Consider the following 25,166-nt stretch of genomic DNA (forward strand, 5'->3'; position numbering starts at 1 on the left):
GTGTTAACACAGAAATTATAATATTCACAAAGCTAGAGGAAAGATATAAGCAACTGTTTTAGATTGGCATATTTACTGCAACCGAATACCATGCCTGGTAACATTTGGGTTACCCAAGTATCTCAGTGGTGGAGTTGGGCTTCTATTTGTGTTTAAATCATGAAAATTTCCATCTTACATAATATCATTAACAACAGAACATTTAACTATATATGAAAAAAAAAGTTGTCTCTGAGGGAAAAACAACCCACCTATAGACCTGACATTTATAGTCACTGATTAACAGAATCAGCACTAAAATTCTAGGATCTAGGAAAACTGGAAAGAGAAAGTGTCACTATTCTCAAAATCATTCAAACTGTCCTTCGGGAAACTTAATTCTGACTTTGAGAAACCACTGTATTATAAGGTTTCATTGGGGAATATGTAAAAAAAAATGTCAATTTGGAATATATTGTTTATAATGTTTAAGGCAATAAAATTTGCAATGTTGTTTAATACATAGAGCAGCAACCCTGGTCTACCTAACCTCCTGTTTATTGACTAGAGCTTTGCTTTAATGTAGAAGGTTTTCTGTTTATCTGCAAACAGTTTGGATTCTTCCAGTTTGGATCATACACGTGACTCAAGCAATTATCATAAGCCTCAACTTCATAAATGCTACCTGTCAAGATGCAGATAGGAAAATATAGGTCTATGTAAGAATTTAGTGGGGCACCTGGGTGGCTCAGTCGGTTAAGCAACTGACTTCGACTCAGGTCATGATTTCACGGTTTGTGAGTGCTAGCCCCACGTCAGGTTCTGTGCTGACAGCTCAGAGCCAGGAGCCTGCTTCAGATTCGGTGTCTCCCTTTCTCTCTGCCCTTCCCCCGCTTGCACTCTCTTTCTCACTGTCAAAAAATGAATAAACATTAAAAAATTTTTAAAAAGAATTTAGTATGGCATTAAAGAAAGAAGATCTTACCAGTGTATTCTGGAAAGCAGATACTAAGATGCACTTTGGTTACTTTTTCTTGAAAGAGATCCTTTTTATTGAGAAACAGGACAATGGAGGTGGTTGCAAAGTACTTGTGATTACAGATACTGTTGAATAGGTGAAGGCTTTCATGCATTCTGTTCTGTTAGGTATAAAAGATGAGAATGTGTAGGATTATTATTTGCAAAATATTAACACCGGGTATTATAAGCAAATCTCTAGAAATGACATCTATGTTTGGAAGGACTTCACTGAGTCGGGGAGTGTGGTAGTAATGTCGGAAAGCACAAATGCTTAGGTGTTTGTTTGTTTGTTTGTTTGTTTGTTTGTTTTACCTTGGCCTTGCTTTCCTTATAGACTTACCACTTCCTCATCTTCCACTAGGACCATGTCATAGGCACTGAGCGCAGCACAAAATATAATGCATGTAACGCCTTCAAAGCAGTGAATCCATTTCTTTCTCTCAGATCTCTGTCCTCCTACGTCGAACATTCTTTAAAAAAAAAAAGAATAGCAAACCTTAGAGGTACCTATCAAAATTTACATTAATATTAACATTTCTAGTTATAAATGAATGCTCTCCTATCTTTAAAAGATTTTATTTTTATTGATTATAAGATACTTTAATTGGTCAATTTGCAGCTCAAGGACTATAGAAAAAGAAAGTTCATCTTTTTTTCTTTCATTTTTTTTTTTTTGTATTCATGAAAACTAGATAAAAGATACAATAACTCACATACTGGCTTGGGGGGACTGAGGAATTTTAAGCAGCTTATGGTTTTAGTAAGAAATCTATTAGAGTCGAGAAACTTTGATCAAAGGCTATGCATAGTGTGGAAGTGTTGAAGCACTATATTGTACACCTGAAACTAACAGAATGCTGCATGGTAACTGTACCAGAACAATAACTAAAAAAAAAAAGTCTCTGCATAATCTTAAAAGAACAGAACCTACAAAAAGATTGGAAGCCACCATAGTTCTGATACTACAATCCCTGTTTCTTCTCTTAGCTCTTGCTACATTCGTTCATTTGTTCATTCAAACAATTACTGTTTGCATTTTATGTGCTACACACTGTGCGAGGACTACAAACACAGAGATGAATAGATACAGTCACTATCTTCAAAGAGCTCTCTGTCATGCAGAGAGAAAACCAATATGCTATTACAGTATTATATAATAAATACTCTAAAATGCAAGGCAAAATGTGAGCCCAGAGGAAAACTTAAGTCAGCCAGAGTCATCATGGAACCTACTCACAGGAAGTGTTTTGGAATTTGGCCCTCCCCCTGTGTTAGTATTTCGGCAAAAGACATCATTGTGGACATAGCAACTTGGTAAAGAAACTAGGAGTTTCTACTCTTAAGACCTCCCTTTCCCTTACCCTCCATATAATACACATACAAAATGCAGTTCCCAACTCATCCTCTTCTTTCCAAGTCCCCTTGTCTTGTGCAAGCCACCAACATTTCTTTTTTTTTTTTCTTTTAAGTTTATTTATTTATTTTGAGAGAGAGACAGAGAGCAAGTACACAGGAGAGGGCCACAGAAAGAATCCCAAGCAGGCTCCATGCTTCCAGTGCAGAGCTTGATGCGGGGCTCAATCCTACCACCATGAGATTATGACATGAGCCAAAATCAAGAGTCACATGCTTAATTGTCTGAGCCACTCAGGTGCCCCAAGCCACCAAGCTCACCAACCTCCCCAACCTCCCCAACTTGCCCAAGTTCCCCAAATTCCCCAAGCTCGCCCTGCTCACCATAGCCACTGCAAAACTCTGTGATTTGCCACAGGCTTCTTAGCCATGGAACCAAAACACAGACTGGTTTGATGACCCTTCAGGCTCTGGCTATTTTGGTTCCTGCTTACTTTTTCCAGCTTAGTTCATACCACTTTCCTCTTTAATCCAGTCCAATCACAAGGCTATTCTTTAAGTGACTTTAGTATAAACCTACTTTTTGCTGCTTCAGGACTACTGCACAGTAAGTCACTTTTCTTCCTCACATAACTCTGCCTTTTTCGCAACTTGAAGGTCTTACAGTCAGTGTCTCCTTCACAAGGAAGCCTCCTTGGTCATCTATGTAAATGGTCTCTCTTCCTATCCCCATTTAATTTCTATCGCATCACTTTCTTTCCTTCGTAGTGATTGTCACAACCAGTAATTAACTAGTTTGTTTATTTTTTATGGGTTTAATATCTACCATCTTCCTAATAGAATAGCAACCTCAGGGCAGGGACTTAACTATATTAGTGACAACTAGATTCCCAGTACCAGGCACTATGTCTGACCTACAGTAGACATGCAATAAATATTTGCTGACCAAATGAATATACTGCATGTTACTGGGATGGAGGGTGGATTTCGACATCAAGTGCAGGCGCAAAAGTCATGAAGGAATGAGAGGACGTGACATGTTTAGGGTAAGCACGTAATTTATACTTTGGGGAACATGAAAACTTAGATAAAACTATTGAGATATATGGCCTGCTCATTATTCATTTATTCAATAAATATTTATTGATCATGCCAGGCATTAGAGATTCAACCTCAAGAAGCTTCTAATTTGCTGGTGGCAGAGAAGGCAGTGGTGCATGTTGTGTGTTTGTGAACAGATATAGGATATACAGATAGAGAGTGTAGGGGTAATTGGAACTGAAGTAATCAGAAACTGCAGTCATTAAAATTTTAGGATGGGGGGTTGAGGTAAGTGGATGTCTGGGGAAAACGTTCCAGGTAAAGGCAGCAGAGAAAACAGCAAGAGCAAAGGATTTGAGCAGGCAGGAGTAAGGCTGATGAGTCAGGCCAGAAATAGATGAATGAGGCCTTTTATATCACATGAGAAGATATTTATATTAGAATCAGTGGGGAATGATGTGAGATTTGGGGGCAGGGAATTAAAATTGTTTGTTTGTTTGTTTGTTTGTTTGTTGTTATATTCGGTCACTTTGATCTGAGTCCAGAAGATAGATTTGATAAGAAAGAGACTAGAGGCAGAGAAAGGAGTTATGGGGCTTTCGTAATAGCTTAACCGCAAGACATTAATTACTAAGAAACATCCAAGCTGCACAAAGATTACAAAGGCAATAACTATACTTGGGATAATAAATGTCAATCAGCTGACATTACTGAAGATAAAAGTATAATACATTGCCCTTCTTTACTACTGCACACTTCATATATGAACCAGGTAGGGAACAAACATATGGAACTGAAATTCCTCAAATACACACACACACGCACGCACACACACACACACCAGTACAAAAAGAGTTCAGTAGTAGATTGAAAGAGAAGATGCTCACAATATTCAAGATAGTGCTTAGGAGTTCAGTGGTTATGTGATTTGGAAATTTAAATCCAGTGTCAATAAAGACTGTTACAGGTGCTGGTAATACCAAGCCCTCTGCAGTTTCAGACTTGCAGTATAAATGGAGGAAGAGGACAGCATTTTGACTTCAAGGTTATATTATGAGTAAATCAATCAACAAACTTAATTGTTAAAAACCAGTCAACACTCTTAGGGAAGCAAGGATAATAAATACGCATTCAGACATTTAAATCTATAGTTTTTTTGATCTATAAAGTAATCTTAGTCTTTTTTTCAGAATTTGAAAAGTAGTTTTATCTATTGAAATTATAACATGTAGTACAAATCGAAATAGTTGGGATCGCGACTTTTATTTCCTCCATAAATGCTCATATCACCAATTGTAATATCTTAATTTTATTTTTTTATTTTTTTATTTCTTAAAATTTTTTAATGTTTATTTGTTTTTTTGAGACAGAGAGAGACAGAGCATGAATGGGGGAGGGTCAGAGAGAGAGGGAGACACAGAATCCGAAACAGGCTCCAGGCTCCGAGCTGTCATCACAGAGCCCCTCACAGGGCTCGAATTCACAGGCCGTGAGATCATGACCTGAGCCGAAGTCAGATGCTCAACCGACTGAGCCACCCAGGAGCCCCAGTAATATCTTAATTTTAATGTAACATACCTAATAAGAGTTTATTTGCCAGGCATGTAAGCAATCTATAACAATTTACTCAAATTTTAAAATAAAAACTTAAAGTTTATACCTATACATGTAAATATACATACAGTTTATGTACCACTATTGTTTCTCTTTTTCAGATGAGACATTAAAGCAACTTGCCCAAGGCTTAGTAATTCAACTAATATCTGTAGAGGCTATTATGTACCAGGCACCATGATAGATTCTGTGGGTATGACAGTGAACCTCATCATGTGTCAGTCTATTTGCTTAGACCAGAGATCCCCAACTAGTACATAGTGTCCACAGTTAGCTTTAAAACTCTTAAGCTCTCACCAGTGGCCCAGAATTACCTTCACTGTAGAGTCTATCCTTCTTCCCCTAAGCCAAACAATAGCTCTATGTATTGTCAAACTGGGCAAAAATGTAGAACTCTCCCCTTACCAGGTGTTTTGTTCCATTATTTTAATGGCGATGGTATAGACCTCCGGGAATCTAGCTGTTGTGTATATTCTCCACTTGATCCTATGAGTATATGATGGATCATATCTGGTAAAAAACTGTGATACTGTGACTGAACAAAGATGCATCAAGTTGTGGGTTTTGGTGCACAGAGGACTGAATATACATCAGAGTTTTAAATTCCCTGTAGGCTTTTCAAACTAAAACAACTCCTTGTATCTCCACCCACTAGATTTTAACATGAAAATATCTCCATAATTCTTGTTTTCTCTTGTGTTCTAGTCCTCTCTTCAGGGTTTGCTTCCATACTGGACATCCTATAATGGAGAACTAACCAATCATGGAATGAGGGCAAAAGTTGCTGGATGAATAGAATGTTTGTGCTAAGACAGCCCAATCTTCAGTTTCCACAGTAGAAATGATATTGCTGCAGGAACCAAATTCCAGGACACCTTGATTAAGTTTTCCCCACTAAATAGGACTTGGATGAGTCTAATTACCATTTGTTTTTGAGCTTCTGTATCTCTGTTTTTATGGCCAACTAAGTAAGCTATCTGTCTGATAATTTCTTTTTTATTTTTATTTTTTTCAAGTTTATTTATTTAAAGAGAGAGAGAGGGAACAAGTAGGGTGGGAACACAGAGAGGGGAGAGAGGGAATCCTAAGCAGACTCCACTCCATTAGTGCAGAGCCTAATGCAGGGCTTAGTCTCACGAACCGTGAAATCATGACCTGAGCCGAAATGAAGAGTTGGACCCTTAATGAACTGAGCCACCCACACCTGATAATTTCTTTTTTAAAATCACTTTTATATTTTCAATTAGATTATATTCAAAAGTTACAAATCTGACAAGGTGACTTAGTATAACTGCTCAGATTCCTAGCATGGTGGTCATATATTTTACCTCAAAGAGGGTAATCTCATATTAATAGTTTTGAATAAGAAAAAAAATTTGCAGGGAACCCCTTGCAATGAAAACGGTAATAAGAATGATCAAGGTATGAGTATTACCAATTTATGGACTCCTAGGGGAATATAAACTCCCCAGGAAAAGGGAAAAACAGAAATTTCATATACTTCCCATGTATTTCTTTTCTGCAATGTAATGATACCAAATGGCTTTCCCCAAAAATAAATGTTTGCAAAACCTTTGAGATGAGAGTCAAAGCAAGCCCAGCAATCTCAATGGCTCTCTGATGAGTTTCTCTGATCATTCAGCTTCTTCAAAGCCTACTGTTGATATTAACATCTTTGTGTAAGGGTAGCTCTTCTCTTCAGGTAAATGTATAAAATCAGCGAGGGGTATAAAATGTAGTATGACCCTTAGCCGACAGTTCTTTTAACCTATCATGCAGCCTCCACTAAACACATTTTAATAGGCTTAGCTTTCTCCCAAGGAAGGGAGGACAAAGATCTGCCCTCTGAGTGTTTTGTTATGTTGATAAAAGTGACTTTTGAAAGGCTTAGATTGCATGCCAATAACCTACTCATGTTATGACTCACTTGATAAACAGTGGTGTGTGTGTATATATGCATGGGAGCAGGTTGACATTAGAGACAAAGGTCCAGGAAGCATTGGCCATTGCTCTGATGTCATCTGCCATTACAGAATTGAAATGTTCATTAGCAGATCAGACCAACATCTGGAGTTTTGTTTTCATATTGAGTGTACTGGATATAATGTTAGCTCTAAGAAGTTACATTTTGTTTTCCTGCTATTGTAGTCCTTTCTTGTCATACATCTCTCTTCACTTTTAGCTCTTTCTCTAAGTTTTAATTTGGGGCTTATTTTAGAGGTGTAAAGCATTACAATCTATTGAAACATTTTCAAGATTCCCAAAGTAGAAGCATTTACTTATATATTTCATTGAATAAGTATTCTTCTATATAAAAATATATTTAAGAATGTATATGAGTATATATAAATATATAAGTATATGGGAGTATGGATACATATATATATTCCATCATGACCATTCTGTGAAAAACAAAAGTAGAAATCAGAGAAAAACATTCATTCCTGCTGACTGAACATTTGGATTCGTCAAATCTACGTAACAATGAGGTAAATGTACATGTGATACAGATTGAGTATCCTTAATTCCTTGAGCAGTTAAGGTAACCAGAGCCTTAATGATATTGAATAGAATATGCAGTTCTCATTTTGCATTTTGCATGAATTTTTTTAATGTATATTTTGGTAATACATATTTTCTTATTAATTCTGATATTTAAGTCAGAATACTTAAATTAAAAAAAAAGGGTTTTTTTGTTTTTGTTTTTTTTTTTAACGTTTATTTATTTTTGGGACAGAGAGAGACAGAGCATGAACGGGGGAGGGGCAGAGAGAGAGGGAGACACAGAATCGGAAACAGGCTCCAGGCTCTGAGCCATCAGCCCAGAGCCGGACGCGGGGCTCGAACCTGCGGACCGCGAGATCGTGACCTGGCTGAAGTCGGACGCTTAACCGACTGCGCCACCCAGGCGCCCCCCCAAAAAAAAAGTTTTTAAATGCCTGAGTTGTGTGATACAATTAAAAATCCACAGGCAAGGCTTTTAGGTGATAGCTGAACATTGATTATTTGTTAAACTACCCATGGTATTAATATAGGGCGAATTGCCAGAGTTTTATATTAAATAGTTGGCTTTACATTAAACAGTTGTGTTATATAATCTATTTTAAACAGTTTGGAAAGCTATTGAATTTTATGGGTTTGTGTCAAACAGTTGGCTAAATATTTAACCACACAAGATTATTCACAGTTCATATTAGATAGATTATAATGAAATAATCTGTACTTCATAGCAATTAAAAATTATTGCATAATCTATGCTAAAAAAAAAAAGAAAATCTAACCTGATTTGGAATTTATTTTAAATTATTCTGTTCGTGGAGATTTTTTAAGATATTTGACCATATAATATTAAACCATCTTAAGATGGCAACATATTAAAGGGCCAGGATAGATCTGTGTCACCACCACACAGCCATCACAAAATAGCCTAACCGAGTCTTTCTCTGGTGCCAAGTTCTCAAAATAGATTAGGACAGATATTTGCAGACAAAAGAGATATGCACAGAGATCATTCTAAATCCCTTCACTGCTTGTATATAAAAAACAGAATCAAAAGGAGTTATAACCATAAAACAGTCAGGGTCTCTAAATGCTCATAATTGTTAATAACATTATATACTTGCTACAAAATGTGTGTGTGTTTGTTTGGAACTTGATATGCCCACTAGATAATTCTCTAATTATTGAATAGTATAATTCACAAAGTCATTAAAATATATCACTAGAATAAATTAGACATGTTACATAGCTTATTGTCTTGATAATACTAACCATGAACATACTTGAAACAAATATATAGCTATACATGAGTGATTGCTCTGTGAGATCTAATAGAGAAGGACAAAGCTAATTTGAGATCTAGCAGCTGAGTAAACAATCAGACTCACTCCTAAACTGACTTATGCCCCCACAGAAATAAACAGAGTGCACATGATCAATTTGAAATTTAAGAAAATTATAATTTATCTCATAGATCCACTCAAACATTGTTGAGAATAGTTATGTTGAATTTATAAAACCTAAAACTCTATGTTGTAATAATTGCTGACCTCTCTTCCTCGGCTTCCATATAGTTTTATGTCCTCTTAATTCTATTGTTTAATTGTGGCACAATTAGGGAGAAAGTGGCTTCTCTATCATTGTTGGATAAATCATTATAAATCTGTAAGTTCTTCGTCCCGAGGGATTATTTTATAACAATAAAAGAGCTCACACTTGTGTTTTCCATTTACATAGTACTTTAACATTTGTAAAGATAGTTTATTTTACATTTGACTGTTGGAATTCTGGTTTGATAAGAGCTCTAAGGTAATTTCCATTAAATTAGGTGATACAGGAAGATGATACAGTATCTTAACAGACAGAATTTTTCATTTTGATGTTCCTGTTTAAAATTCTAGAGTTCTCTAGTTTAGTATGCAAATTAAATCTTTAGTTTTGAATAGTCATAGGATGATTTATGCTATGTGAATTCAAATCAATGCTAATGCAATATATTTTAATACCTGGGCACTTACTGAAATGAAGTTGGAAGGTATCTTATTTTTAGACTTTCTATTTTGAAACACTACCAAATTTTATACTATAAAAGTCTGTGTACTTTTAGATAATCCTATTCAGCACTTCAAAAAAAAACCAAGTGATTTAACTGTGGAAATTATTAAGGGATTAATATATCTCAGTTGCGGTGACTAAGCTTAAAAACGTAATTAAATGATTTTAAATAGCTCCTTAAGAAAAAAGCATAGTTGCCTTTTTTATATTTTGTAGTAAAATTTAAATACTTTCAAAACTTCATTGCTTAAATACTTGTTTTTAAAGAAATTCCCTGCATTTGAGTTATTATCCTTCTCCATTTCCTAACAGAAGATGCCTTTAATAATACACCCTCTTCAGGAAGAAGAAAAACAAAACATTAAAACAAAAGAGCTGCAAACCTGTTTGAATGAATGCAAAGAGGTTGTAGTTGTGTGGTATAGAAACTGTTACGTCAAAAGAAATCCTAACTTGGTTTCACAATCCAACTCACAAACACCTTCCATTTCAGCATTGATGCTGTCATAGAGAATTAGCAAGTCCTTTTCTTATTCCTTCAAAAGCGCCGACAATATACGAAAGCAGCGTAGGCAATCACCTGTCTATATGACTTACGACAATGCCTCACAAAACACAGAACTACAGGGGCGCCTGGGTGGCGCAGTCGGTTAAGCGTCCGACTTCAGCCAGGTCACGATCTCGCAGTCCGTGAGTTCGAGCCCCGCGTCAGGCTCTGGGCTGATGGCTCAGAGCCTGGAGCCTGTTTCCGATTCTGTGTCTCCCTCTCTCTCTGCCCCTCCCCCGTTTCTGCTCTGTCTCTCTCTGTCCCAAAGGTAAATAAACGTTGAAAAAACAAAACAAAAAAAAAAAACAAAACAAAAAAAAACACAGAACTACAAAAGGACGGGAAGATGGTACACCGATAGGGGTTTAAAGGTAAACTCTGAAGAGGTCTATTATGAGGTAACATATCTTTAAAATAATGTTTTATTTATTAATCGCCTTTTTTAATTTTTAGAGAGATAGGGAGCATGAGCGGGGAGAGCGGCAGGGGGAGAGAGAGAACCTTAAGCAGGCTCCACACTCGGCACAGAGCCTGACACAGCACTTGATCCCACGACCATGGGATCATGACCTGATCAAGAGTAGTGTGCTCAACTGACTGAGCCAGCCAGGTACCCCTAAAATCATGTTTTTAATATTAATGCAAATGCTGTATTCTATTTAGGATATAATTTTTTAAAATTCTATGAGTATTATTTGCTACTGAGTGAAATAGATGTTCCAAATAATGGACATGACTTTCTGAGGTTTATGTGTTCATTGGCAATCGTCATGTCCCTGGTTTCAGAAGCACAGATGTGCAAAGGTACTGAGCCTTGCCAACTCAGAGATATCTCACAAACAGGCGGTCATTTTTTTCTCCCTTCCCTCTTCTCTCTGAAGGGAGTTATGAATGACCAAAGACATTTGAAGAAGCACTTACTCTACAGAAAAAAAGAATGGTTTCTTTTTTTTTTTTTCTAATTTGTTTTTTAACGTTTATTTATTTTTGAGGGAGAGAGAGAGTGAGTGAGTGGGGTTAGGGCAGAGAGAGAGGGAGACACAGAATCCGAAGCAGGCTCCAGCCTCCAAGCTGTCAGCACAGAGCCTGACGCGGGGCTCGAACTCATGAAATCATGACCTGAGGCAAAGTCGGATGCTTAACCGACTGAGCCACCCAGGTGCCCCTAAAAAAGAATGGTTTCTGTCCCAATTTACCTAACAGCCCATAATGACATGCAGTGCAAGAAGTGTGGTTTTTGAAGTTAGAAAGATGTATGTTCTAATCACATTTCTAACACTTCTATGTATGATATTGAGGAAATCTTTCACCTCATTTTAGCTTTAATTTTTTTCTTTATCCAAAATAAGGACAGCAATATTCAGGTCAACATGTTATAATGAGCATGTAAAAATAGGGTATATATAGTGCTTGGCATCACACATTTATTCATCTAGCAAGAACTGACAGTACGCCTACTCTGTGCTGGCCACTGTGATAATCACAGGAGACGGCACTGTAAACAGACATGACCCTGGCCTCCAGGAGCTCAGAGCATAGGAGACAGAAACAGAAACAAAGGAGGAAACAAATAAAGAAACAAGGAAACTTCACACATTAGTAAGTTTTTGTTTTTGTTTTTGTTTTTGTTTTTTAAGTAACAAAATAGTCTGATATTTCAGTGTTGTAAAGGCATTGGCTCCCACTGGTATGGCTAGTGAGAGCTGTTTACATTTCTTCCCAGTGCCTCATTCAGTGACCTCACTTTGCTAGGTTGCAATTAACCATTGTTAAGGTATTTATAGCAAAGGAATCCTCAAGAGCCATACATCAGGCTTTCCCTGTGTCCCAGAGAGCCTATTGATATGTTTACCAGTACACTACTGGGTGTAGTAGTGACAGGGATGTGAGTCGATGGGTAATAGAATGAATAAGTCTCCATGAGGCGATAGTATCTGATTTGGGAACCTAATGATAAGAAGGAGCCAGTCCTTCTCATCCAGGGTCAGAGCATTTTAAGCAAAGAGAACAGCAAGGTCCTAAGGTTTGGAATGTTCAAGGAACAGATATATATAGATATATAGATATAGATATAGATATATGCCATATATCTATATCTATATATATGGCAGATAATTTGTGAAAGTGACTATTTCTGAGAAGATACTAAGTTGGTGTTGCAGAGAATGACTGAGTTATAAGCTTCTAGGTATTCATTATGTGATACTAATTTTCATAACTGGTTTATGGTCCAAGCGATCTAAAATCCAGAAAATTCCATTAGCTTGTGTAATGCTTTGACAGGGTTAGGAGAGGCAGAGGGTCCAAGCAATTGGACTTGGACTCCCATGGGAAAACCTTAGAAACTGGATCAAAAACCAGAAGCCTGGAGAACGTAGTTGCCAAAGAGGAACAGTGATGACAGGACCGAAAACAAACTGCTTACGTTTGCCAAGAGTGGATGTGGTTCCAAATCTTTGTGGCCCCTTTATCCTGGTTTGATCTTTGTGTCAGCTTTCAGAAAATTAACTATTGGTGGACCTGAGATTTGGGTGTAAATTTTGAAGGGCTTTATTTGATATTAACTTGAAAATATCCTGGCCATCTCTGTAATATCTATTCTAATTAGATATTACGTCTCACCACTTCTAATACTAAAAAAATTTTAAAGCTTTTATCCCACTGAAGTGAATTTTGCCTCACAAATGGATACAGATAATTCATGTCACTTTTGTTCAGTTTTTCTACTTTTTAAAAGTATTCCCATTTTGTGTACATGAATGGGTTTACTAATTGTATTTTTATTAATTTTTCATTATTTAGTGGTACATCTGGAACCTGGTTTTAATGTTTAATAGTCCATCTCATCAACAATCCATAGGGAGAGGCAGTTAAATATGATGATGTTTTATAGCACTATGGTTTGGATTTCCAATTCCTGGTTCAAAAAATGAGTGGTTTTGGGGTGCTTGGGTGGCTCAGTTGGTTAAATAAGTATCTGACTTCGGCTCAGGTCATGATCTCATGATTTGTGGGTTCGAGCCTGCGTCAGGCTCTGTGTTGATAGCTCAGAGCCTGGAGCCTGCTTTGGATTCTGTGTCTTCCTCTTTTGCTGCCCCTCTCCTGGTTGTGTTCTGTCTCTCTCTCAAAAATAAACAAACATTAAAAACATTTTTTTAGAAACTGAATGATTTTGCACTAGCATTTCTAGAAAGGTCTTGATAATGTGACAGCAATAAAAATACTGGACTCATTTTCATACCCAAACCATGCTTATAAAATAGGTCTTGTTATTTCAGTAAATGGCATCACATTCAAATAGTTCTCCTCTCAATTATTTGCATCATTTTAAATTAAGGAAATGAATTAATAAGAGTATTTCAGGCAAATGAGAGAGTAGGAAGGCAAAGGAAATAGTATCCGTGGCACCTGTTACTTAAATTTAATTTAAATACATTTTCTTTTCTTTTCTTTTTTTTAAGTAGGATATCAGTTTCAAGTAAGAGGAAAATAAAATCTAGCTACCACCTGGTCAATACAGAGGCATTTTTCTTGGAGGAAGTATTGGGACTTAGGTTGGGGGTTAGGGTGTAGGGCTATAGGAAGGCAATAAGGGAAAGTAGCACTGACAGTGAGCTAGGAAGGCCTAGAAAGTATGCCTGAGGTTCACTGGGCTTGAATATGGGTTAGACCTTTCTCTGTAAAAAAAAAAAAAAAAAAAAAAAAAAAAAAAAAATATATATATATATATATATATATATATATATATATATACACACACACACACACACACACATATACATATATATTCATATATATATTCATATATATGAAAAATAAAAAAAATATATATATATATACATATTGAATATTTCAGTTGATGATTAGAAAAGACATTGTTCATACCTGAAATGCAAATCTTTGAAGGAGAATTGAGTTTCAATGATTCCAGTTGTTTTCACTCGAGAATGTAGAACATCTTGCTCATTTGGGACATATCCAGGAGCTGTGATTCTATCTACATCATTAAGGTAGCTAATACAACAACAAAAATAGCATATATTTTTAAAATTTGCATTTGAAGATACCAGGATTCAGTACAAATGAATTTTTACTTCAGGGTCCATTAAAATTATTAAACTCCAGACTGGTTCTCTCTAACCCTGCTCATCAGAGCTTTGTGGACGGATGCTGCAGAATACTAAGTGTGGCACACACATGACCAATGGAGGCCTCTTGTAAAGACATCTAGGTCTGGGTGCCTGGGTAGCTCAGGTGGTTAAGCATCTGAGTTTTGATTTCAGCTCTGGTCATGATCCCGGGGTCATGGGATTGAGCCTGACCTGGAGACCCGGGTCAGGCTCCTTGCTAACTCATGGAGCCTTCTTAAGATCCTCTTTCTCTTTCCCTCTGCCCCTCTCCCCTGCTTGTGTACCCTCTCTCTCTAAAAAAAAAACAAAAAAAAAAAAAAACAAACAAAAACTAGATCAATACTACCTTAGCCCGCATTTTATGAGGTGTATGTAACAGAATTGATGTTATATAGATATATTTCAGAGAAAAGTTCTGTTTCCAGGTTTTGATCATCCCCCAAAACGTCCTATCTTGTAATGGTAGTCACTAGATTATCTTCAAAATGCTGTAATTTGAATTTAGGCATTTTGAATTTTAAGGGAGTTATTGGTTTTCATAACTTGAAGTTTGTCCTGTTGTTCTCCATGGATTGTCTAGCTTAGGACTCTGGACCATGTGTATGAAGTGCCATGATTATATACAGTTAGCACAATAAAAGAAAATATTTTGATTTTCTTGCTGGTTCACGATGGAACTAACTCATGTCATTGCTGAGCCATTCAGGGGACAGAAGGCTGAACTTAGACATTGCACCCACTCCTACCTCTCTTCTCTTCCACCAATGTGTCAGTATCCTTACCTCTTTCCTGGACCACATATTTAAAAACCCTACTGTTAGCAAGCTGAGTACTGCCCTGGTTTTGCCCACAGGATCTAGAGGTGCTGAGAAGCAGAAATAGATCTGAGTAAGCTGTGTGCTCCACAAGAGTCTGTTAGATTAGAGGAAAGAAGCTGCTCTTTGCCTCCTTCTTGAAATCAGATCATGTCTTTAAACTAAAACAAAGTATCCCATTGCTTTAAAAACAGTTGAAAACCACAATTCTAGACTTTGAATATAAGGCTTTAGTAGTTTAGCAATATGGCTATTTCTGTGAAAATGTTTAATAGTGACAATAAAAGCCTGGTAAGGTTTTTATGGCAAAATTGGTCACTATATTAAAACTAAGTTTACATGTATAGCTAAATAGGAAGATTATGACGGGCATACATCTACCAGAAAGAATTTGAGAGGTAGAATCCAGCTAAATATTAGTTATCATTCAAAAGTTGAATTTTTCAGGGTCTAAGTTGAAGAGTTGTTATGTGTTAGCACCTCACATCATGCCTTGAAAAGCAAAACTATTTTATCCTTTTTTAAAAAATAAATTCAACAGCAATATGGGTAATTTATTCTCGGAGGATCTTTCTGCTTTTGAGCTGAAACAAATTGAGTGAACGCCTCAAAGGGATTTTGGCTAAATGACAAATAGGTGACCATAGTTCAGAAACACATTTATGTATGATAGGAAAATTTATTACTGTGCTTTATTCTAATAAAGCTTAATTTTTCTTAAAAGCAAGGGGCAAATCAAGAAACAGATATATCAGCAGAAAATATTGGAAGCTTTTTCCAGTTTATCTATTTTCTGTTTTGTGAAGCAAGACCCTTTGTGAATTCTCTGTTGACTAAGTGCACATATGGCTGGTCAGTTGATTCATGCAAGAACAACAAAAACATACCTGTCAACATAGAGATTCAATTCATTTTAATGATAGCTAAATGAATACTTTGGTAAAGACACTTTTAATGTACTTTCATTTGCATGTGTAAATGATTTCAAGCAAAGCAGAAGCATTAGCAGAGTGACAAATTTGCATGTAAGAGGCCTGCTTTTAATGAATATAAGATTTGAATGCTCAGGCCTGTGGTCTAGAACTGAAACCAGAGGCCCTAAATACATATAGCTCAAACCAGTTAAAAAAAAAAAAATACCTGATACTTTTTCTAATCATGTAAAAATAATTTTTTTTCTGGTAAAGTCTTTGTTAAATATTAAAGCTTCCGGAATTTAAACAGCACACTAGATGGCCTCAATCAGTAAGCCATGAAGTATTAATAAAACTCTTTCCCCTCTTTGTCACTGTCATGCCCTTTTTCCTTCAGCTTCCTAGTAGTACAGGTGCGAGCAGGGAGGTGTTATGTTGCCAACAACATTCCCTTCCCTACTCTGATTAAGATTCACTACTTTGTTAGCCTAAACTTGAAGGGGCTCTAGGTTTGAGAATATATAAGTATCCTATTTTGACCAAAACAAAACAAAACAAAACAAAAAAGGAACAATGCGGAAAAGGGCGAGAGGGGGAAAGGGAGAAGAGGAAGAGAAAGGAAAAGGGAAGGGAGAAGGAAAGAGGCCATTGCTCTATAAAATATGTATGAAATAGACATGAGTGTGGGACTGATCTAATATGATATTTAGTTTCAAAATGTGAATGCAATTCAGTATTTGAAAAAAACTCTGTTAATTTTTGGAAGCAAGCAATGGCCATTCAACTATTTTTCTTAATAAGTGTTTTCTTTAATCTTCCTTTTAAGGACCTCTGAGGGCAGGGAGTAATAACAGTTTAAATTTTGGGTGGTTTTCTTAATGAAAATTTTCTGCAACAGAGGTTGGGAGTGAAGGTGGAGAGGTGTTTTACTACTCTCTAAATCAATCAGGGTATTTAAAACCATTATTATATGGGCAACATTCACAAAATAGGTGCAAGTAGATACTGTGTAATGATGTTTAACTTGAACAGATAAATACTTTTAATATGAATCTATAACATGATAGTTCTGTAAAATATTTATTTTGTGTGTCAAAACAAAAAATCTGAAACTAAAGGCTAGAAGGTCTAGAAAATACAATACAGGGTCATTTCATCTTCCCATTTTGACAACACAATATGTAATTTTTTCTGCTATTAAAGAGTAAAGTATTTGGTAAACATAATGATTAATATAATTGCAAATACACTTCTTACAATATTTGAATGGAAAAGTCATGCTTAATTGATAATGTATATCCAAAACCAAATATATTAATTACAGCTATTGAAGGGGTTCAGGACAACACCCCAGTTCCCCCAGAATGTGTCACTTTGGTATGTGGATTATTTTGAGCTGAAGGCACTTGAGACCCTGCAGGCTGAAGAGAAATCTTGCCCCTCGTTTAACTGTATAGAAGAATCAAAATTGGGGTTCTTTCCCAGAATAAGTGTTATTAGGAGAGATAAATTTTATGAGTGACCGGTCTGTATGGCAGGGCAAACCTCTAATTACCAAACATCTGCTGTTATCCCCCTTTGAAGTTGATTCCTTCCCTCTGAAGTCCCAGGCCCCACCCTCTTCTCCTTAGTTCAGGATGACATATAGACCTCATTTTGCCTGTCTTTGGAATTTCCATGTCTATGTGGGTTCCCTGTATGTATACCAATTACATTTCATTTTTTCCTGTTAATCTGTCTTGTGTCAATTTGATTCTGAGTTCAACTAGAGGGACCTTTGAGGGGATAGGAATTCTTGCCCCCCAACACTATCTCTCCTTCCTTCTCTAGCGTTTTGTTAAGCAAAATTTTATGAGAATATTCCACAATTAAATATCTTATTGTGACTACCCTTATCAATGATTCATAAAGAAAAGTAGAGTTTTCTATACTGCACAGAGTTGTCTTAGTATTAAAATATGGCTAGGCACTGGGACACATAAAACAATTAAATGAGTTTAATAATCACATGATGATATTCCTTCTCTACTTCATCAAAGAGATGAGAGCAAGACTTTCCTCCAAGGGCTTAGGAATTTAAAATGAACATGAGTGACTAATCACAGAAGACTGTTGTTGTTAGCTTTTCCTAAAATTTATATAGTTTGTTTTCTCTCCATAATCCTTCTGACCATCACAATTAGAAAGCTGAAGTATCATGCAAGTTTCATTGTTCTATCCTCAAATAATCTTTCATTTGCTTCACTTTTACATCACCTTTTAAGTAGTACTAACATCTTCTGTTGTGAGTTCATCAAAAGAACTGTATTTATACCGTTTTATATATGAGTATGCATGGACAGATACATAGAATAAGTAATTATATTAATTTGCATACATGTACACACATGCGTGCAGGCTTATAACCAGAGTATAGGTTAAGAACTACTTACTAAAATAGAAATTTAAAATAATTTTGATAATGAAATTACAAATGGTATCATAACCTCCTAATTTTATTGTGGCTGATAATTGCCTACTGGATGATATTAGCTGTGAAAATTATATAATCTTTCTTGAGACTCAAACAGTATCCCACAAAATACAAATGTTTTGAAAATCATTACTTTCTTCTAGAATTCTGTATCATGTTCCTCAAACCAATGGAGTCAAAGAATGTGTCATTAATAAAATTATTTTAGAAGAATATTTAAGTAATATGACGAGAGACGAATGAATAGCCCAAAACATCAGTGTGTATGCCACCAATCTGTGTTTACATTGAGAACAGTGCACACAGATGAGTCCTTTTCATTTGGGAGAAAATATTTGCAAAATGTGGGTATTTACAGGCAAATACTTTCAAAATTATTTTAAATGCTCCTTTGCTTATAGTTTTACATTTCATGATGTCACCTTGATCTATATTTCTCTTCAACTTCTTTTTATTTTAGTGTAACAAAATGTAAAGCTATTTACTTTCCTCATTTGTGATGACAAATGTAGAGTCTGAAGAATTATAGTTTATTTATTTATTTATTTAAATTTTTTTAAAAAAATGTTTAACATTTATTTATTTCTGAGAGAGACAGTGTGAGCAGGGAAGGGGCAGAGAGAGAGAGGGAGACACACAATCCGAAGTGGGCTCTAGGATCTGAGCTGTCAGCACAGAGCCCAACATGGGGTTCGAACTCACGACTGTGAGATCATGACCTGAGCTGAAGTCATCCACTTAACTGACTGAGCCACCCAGGCGCCCCTGAAGAATTGTAATTCTTGACTTAAATGTTTCAACTATAATTCTTGTTAAATGCATTCACTTACTAAGCTGCTGAGTCATTGAGGTGATATTCAGATGCCCTTTCAAAGCAGATCTGAACTCCTGGGTCTCTCCAGAGTCTTTTTATCACCTCAGCCAGTTCAGGTGTCATGCCACCATCTTGCAGAGTGTTCGCCATCACACAAAGTTGTCGTTGGTCTTCCTATAGCAATGTTTTTAAAAGAATGATAAAAATGTGTTGTTATTTGGAATCACATATCCTTTTAATAGGGCATTTCAATTTTATTCTTATTGGTTCTTTACATGTTTATTTTTGAGGGAGAGCACAAGCAGGTGAGGAGCAGAGAGAGAGGGAGGATAGAGGATCCAAAGCAGGCTCAGTGGTGACAGCAGCAAGCCCGATGTGGGGCTTGAACTCACCAACCGTGAGATCACAACCTGAGCTGAAGTTGGATGCTTAATCAACGGAGCCACCCAGGCACCCTAAATTTTATTATTTTCATCTTATTCCTTTAGGTAATAATTCTTTTAATGCAATCTTAAATTTCCTTATTTTTAAAAGTGTTTATTTATTTTGAGAGAGAGAGAGTACACATAAGTGGGGGCGGGGCAGAGAGAGAGGGAGAGAGAGAATCCCAAGCAGGCTCTGCACTGTCAACTCAGAGCCAGATGTGGGGCACAATCTCACACACTGTGAGGTCATGATCTGAGCCAAATTCCAGAGTCAGATGCTTAACAGACTGAGCCATCCAGGCTCCCCTGAGTTTCCTTATAATGGCTGGGTGAAGAGTCCTCTATTGTAAAATCTATGTAACCTGATATGGTAAATTTAGGATATTTTAGGATATGTCATTAACTTCTGAATGTAATGTCAGAGGGGATAATGTAAACCGATTGAGTTTTCAGAGTCAAAATGCAAGGACAAAAGGGTAACAATTCTGATATAATCTGGCACTTCTCATTTTGATCATTGCCATGTATTTTCCAGGAAATAAAAATACCATGAAGGAATTAGAGATAACATGGAAAATAAAACTCAGTATAATTTACCAACAAGTATTGTTTGCAATCATATAAATAAAGCCGCGATAAGTATTTTGATATACACATGGTTTTTGGACATCTGTACAGGTGTTGTTTGCATGACTTTGAGGCGAATCAATAGGATAGAGGTGAAGATTTCATTAAGAAAATAGAAGAGAAGGGAAAGAAGAAAAGAAGAAAAAAATGAAATAAAGGGGGAAAAAAAAGCAGATATTGTGTTAGTCCTGATGGGATATTTGAAGGTGAGAAGGACAGAAGAAAATCAAACTTTATCAACTAAGTAAAATAGTCAGCAGTTTATCTAAACTAATAAAGCCATTTTATGACAAAAAAATTAAGGTTAATAATTTAAGTTCCAAAGGAATTAAGTTATTGACCATGATACTGGACCAGGCAAATGAAGTCTGGTTTCAAATCCTTGTTGTCAGACTCCAAAGCTCATACTCTTTCTAGCACATAGTATTATAACAGGTTATAAGACAGCGCCTATAATATCTCACAAAATCCTCACAGCACTAGTCTCATAGACAGCATTTTTCTCCATTTTACAAATGAATCTAAAACTAGAAGGTTGATTTGCCAAACCAATAAGGACAATGAGCTTCAGAAGAAGAGTCAAACCCAAACTACTTTGTACAATGTCAGGTGGCTACCAGTGAAGAATTATCAATGGGAACTTGCTGCTTTTCTGGTACAAGTCAATTTATTATTTTAAAATAGTAAAAATGGCTTATTTCACCATTTTATTAAAAATCTGTTCTTTGTGGGGCGCCTGGGTGGCTCAGTCGGTTAAGCGTCTGACTTCGGCTCAGGTCATGATCTCGCAGTTTGTGAGTTCAAGCCCTGCATCGGGCTCTGTGCTGACAGCTCAGAGCCTGGAGCCTGCTTTGGATTCTCTGTCTCCTTCTCTCTGCCCTTCCTCTGCTCATGCTCTGTCTCTCTCTCTCAAATATAAATAAACATTATTTTTTAAAAAAAAAATCTGTTCTTTGCATTAAAAACTAAAGTTTTGTCTCTCCTTCTTAAAGAGAGGTTCTGTTAAGACTAAAAATCTTACTACATCTTTCTTCATATTCAGATTTTACAGCTAATCCAAACAGATTACATAGATGAGCATTAACCAAAAATTGTAAAATGGCCAAAATCTAAGGATTGAACCCATTTTCCTATATTGGCATAGCGTAAAGTTTTAAATCCTTCTTCCCAATTAGTTAGATGTGAGAGAGCACTGCAAATCCAGCGAAATATGACCCAGCCAGTTTAGCTGGCATCATCCCATGTGCCTCCTTCACTATTAAGGTGTCATTCAGGACAAATGATGCAATGAAACAGCTGTTCGAACCAGTTTGTCCTTAAAGGGAAAAAAATGACATGCCTTATTAACATATCTTTACGAACCAAGCTAATTTCTAATATACTCTTTCATTTAAAATTTTTTTCCAATTTCAACCTAAATACACTTTATTTGAATAGATAACCATCATGAAAATCGTCTCACCTTGAACATGTAAATGTCATAAAGTGTTCTTCGGCCACCATTTCAATCCTAGTACTTCCCTCAAGGGCAGGCCATCCTACCAGTTTGGTTTTGTCTTTCAAGACCTTTTATTTTTTTAGTTTATTGCTTGCATAGAAAAGGCAATGATGGCGATTTTCAAACAAGGCTGTGCATTAAAAGCATGTGAGGCACTCTTTAAAAATACTGCTACAAGGAATTCAACCCAAAGAAATGAGGCAGGAACTCTGGGTGTCAGGTTCTACAAAGGTATTTTCAAAAATCTTCTGGGTGACTCAAATGAGCAGCCTGATTTGAGAATCCCTGGCAATACATAGTTTTCTTTAACCATAAATAATATGTTATTGGACATACTGTATTTTAATTCTGGAAGTTCTTCTGCAGTTATTAAAGGGCTGACATAATAATTCAAAGAATCAAAATTCATGTGGCTAAGGAATTGGACCCACCAATAACGTTTGAATTTTTTAAATATATGTAATATCAAAATTAACAAGTATTATGAAAAGTTGTCTTTTTTTTTGAACAGTTGTCTTCTACATAACTGCCAAAGTGATGGAAAATTGAACTCCAACTTATTATCTTACTCCCATATTTTAAAACCTCCAGTATTTCCCAGAACACTCAAAACCCAAATCCCATGTCATGGCTTGTAGTGTTTCACAAGTTTTGACCCATGTATTTTTTTTTCAATTTTATTTCTCCTTCCCTCCCTCCCTCTCCCCCCCACCCCCGCTCTGTCAATCTCTTCCTTCCCCCACAATTTGTCTCTCTTTCCTCAAGATGCACCAGACTTCTTACTGTTTCTCAAACTCAAGAGCCCCCCATTTGAGAGCATTTGAATGGCTGTTCCTCCATGTCTTCCCTGTTTCATTTAGGTTTCTTCCCAAATACCAGCCCTTCAAAAATGCCTTCCAGAGGCACCCTTTCTTCCATTCTTTCCTTATTCTCTAGCCCCCTGCCCTCCTCCGTTTTCCTTCATAGCACTTGTTACTACTTACATACTGCATATTTCTTTATTTTGTATCTTTTTTGTTAGACTATCACCACATGAAGGTGGTGATATTTTTTTTCTGTTCATTTCTACATCCTTAAGACTTACACCAGAACCTAATGCATAGTATTTGTCCCAGAAATATTGTAGAACAAATGAATCAATAAAATGAAATGTGTTAATTAGCTCAGACCTCATGTTCTAAGGAAGCTTTAAAGGTTCTCCAATAATTTCTCAAATTTTTCAAATAGCTCTGAAGAGGTTTGAGTGGCATCCTGAAGAAATTTTATTTCCTTGTGATATATTTGGAAAAGCTTGGGAACTATGATGGCTCTGGAATGGCTCATTCTCTCAAGTTTGCATAGCTCTGGAACTATGTTGCAAAGAAAGAAAAATATATACTGTCTCTACAAGTTACCCAGAATTTCTTCATAAATGTTAGGGACCTCAGGTGTTCCTAGAGTCTTGTGGAACTCATTCTAAACCCTTGAGTCATATTTCCAAAGATTGCAGAAAAAAATATATCAAGGAAAGAAGAGATATCACAACCTTATCATCTTGGGAATATATGTATATATATATGCATATATGTATTTTAAACTTAGTTGATCACAGAACTTTATCCTGGAAAATTCTGAGAAATCACTGTTCTTTGGTTCATATTATAGGGTTCACTTTGTAGGATACTATCTCACAGATGGTCACAATACCCAAATCATGAGATAAAGTACTAAAACATTCAACATTCATTTAATGTTGGTCTAGAGGATGTTCTAGATGCTATAAAATGGAATATGATAATATTCAGAGAGAACAAGTAGAAATTTACTAAATGCCTGTATTATGTCCCCTTCTTGTTTCTTCAACTTTACCCTTTACAAGTTCTATATTTATGAAATTAGTCTGTCAAATATTAATATAAGTAAAAACGAGCCCTCTCTTAGATGCATTCCCCTTCAGCTTCAGATACTATTTCTCTTTACATTCCTCAGCTATAGTTGCTAAAATGTCTTTAAACTGTTCCCATATCTTCTTCTCATATCTCAACATACTTCATTGGATTCTGCATCCACAACTTTTCTAAAACCTGTCTCATGATACCCCCAGTGATCTTGGTATTATTAAATCCTGTAGGTTTTATTTTTTATTATTTTTTAAATGTTTGTTTAATTCTGAGAGGGACAGTGCATGAGTGGGGAAAGGGCAGAGAGAGAAGGAGACACTGAATCCAAAGCAGGCTCCAGGCTCTGAACTGTAAGCACAGAGCCTGTTGCAGGGCTTACTTGAACTCAGGAGCCATAAGCTCATGACCTAAGCCGAAGTCTGACACTTAACCAACTGAGCCACCCAGGTGCCCCTGTAGGTTTTAAATATACTTCTTTTTGACCTCAAGACCTTCCAGCTTAGATAAGTACCCTTTGTAATATTGAATTATGTGACTCCATATAACTTGGTTTTCCTCTTACTATCCAGCCATCTCCTCCAACTTTCTTATTCCTCTCAAATGACCAGAAAATGTTAGTTTTTCAACACGGACATCTAAGTCACTACTCTTCTTTACACCCTTCTCAGTCGAAGCATTTGAACTTTTCCATCCCGCCCATTTCCTTAATATAAATTATACGCCGTAGTATAATGCCAATGATACTGAGATTTAGATCTCTCATCAAAGTATCTCCTTTGAACTTTAAATGCACATTTCAACCACTTACACATGTGGACGTGTTACAGAACTTATAAACTCAACATTTCTTAAAAAAACTTTATTATTATTATTATTATTAATTTATTCCCCATCCCCACTGGTGATAGTACTTCCTTTCTTGGTAATTCTTTCCACAAATGAGGATTTAGCTCCCCATTGAGCTGTACTACCCTTTTGCAATAGCTGATGCTTTGCAATTACTTGTTCAGCATCAGTCTTCCCTCTCTTTAGGGCAAATACTATTTCCATTTCATTTACTGCTGATTCCTCAGTATATTCCCAGTGTCCAGACCAGTGTCTGCTGTATAAATAAAGTTTAATGAAATACAATTTTTTTCAAATGATGTTGGATGTGTAGACTTCAATACGTAAATTTTAATGAGCTTATATTCAAAGTGATTATCAGAGAGTAAATACTCAATATTTACTAGGATCTTACAATATTTGGAGGGGGGTTGTTTACTTATTTTGAGAGAGAATGAGAAACAAGGGGAGGAGGGGGCAACAAGCAGGGGAGGGACAACCCCAGCAGGCTCCCCACAGTCAGTACAGAGCTTGAGGTGGGGCTTGACCTCACGAACTGTGAGATCATGACCTGAGCTGAAATCAAGAGCCAGACACTTCACTGACTGAGCCACACAGTTGCCCCACAAGATTTTGTTTTTAAGTGGATTTCCTATA

The 25,166-nt window shown here is 36.3% G+C and overlaps 1 protein-coding gene across 1 annotated transcript in view; it reads right to left on the bottom strand.

The window, feature by feature from the left end:
• The window catches only part of GNAT3 (G protein subunit alpha transducin 3), a 60,486-nt gene that overhangs the window by 2,928 nt on the left and 32,392 nt on the right, over positions 1-25,166 (bottom strand). The window contains exons 4-7 of the mRNA XM_045494619.1: positions 19,271-19,428; positions 13,994-14,122; positions 1,340-1,469; positions 965-1,118 (exon numbers count right to left, since the gene is read on the bottom strand). Of these exons, the coding sequence (XP_045350575.1) occupies positions 965-1,118; positions 1,340-1,469; positions 13,994-14,122; positions 19,271-19,428 (571 nt within the window). The remainder of the gene's footprint in view (positions 1-964; positions 1,119-1,339; positions 1,470-13,993; positions 14,123-19,270; positions 19,429-25,166) is intronic.

The sequence above is a fragment of the Leopardus geoffroyi genome, chromosome A2, assembly GCF_018350155.1.
Source record: "Leopardus geoffroyi isolate Oge1 chromosome A2, O.geoffroyi_Oge1_pat1.0, whole genome shotgun sequence".
Lineage (NCBI taxonomy): Eukaryota > Metazoa > Chordata > Mammalia > Carnivora > Felidae > Leopardus > Leopardus geoffroyi.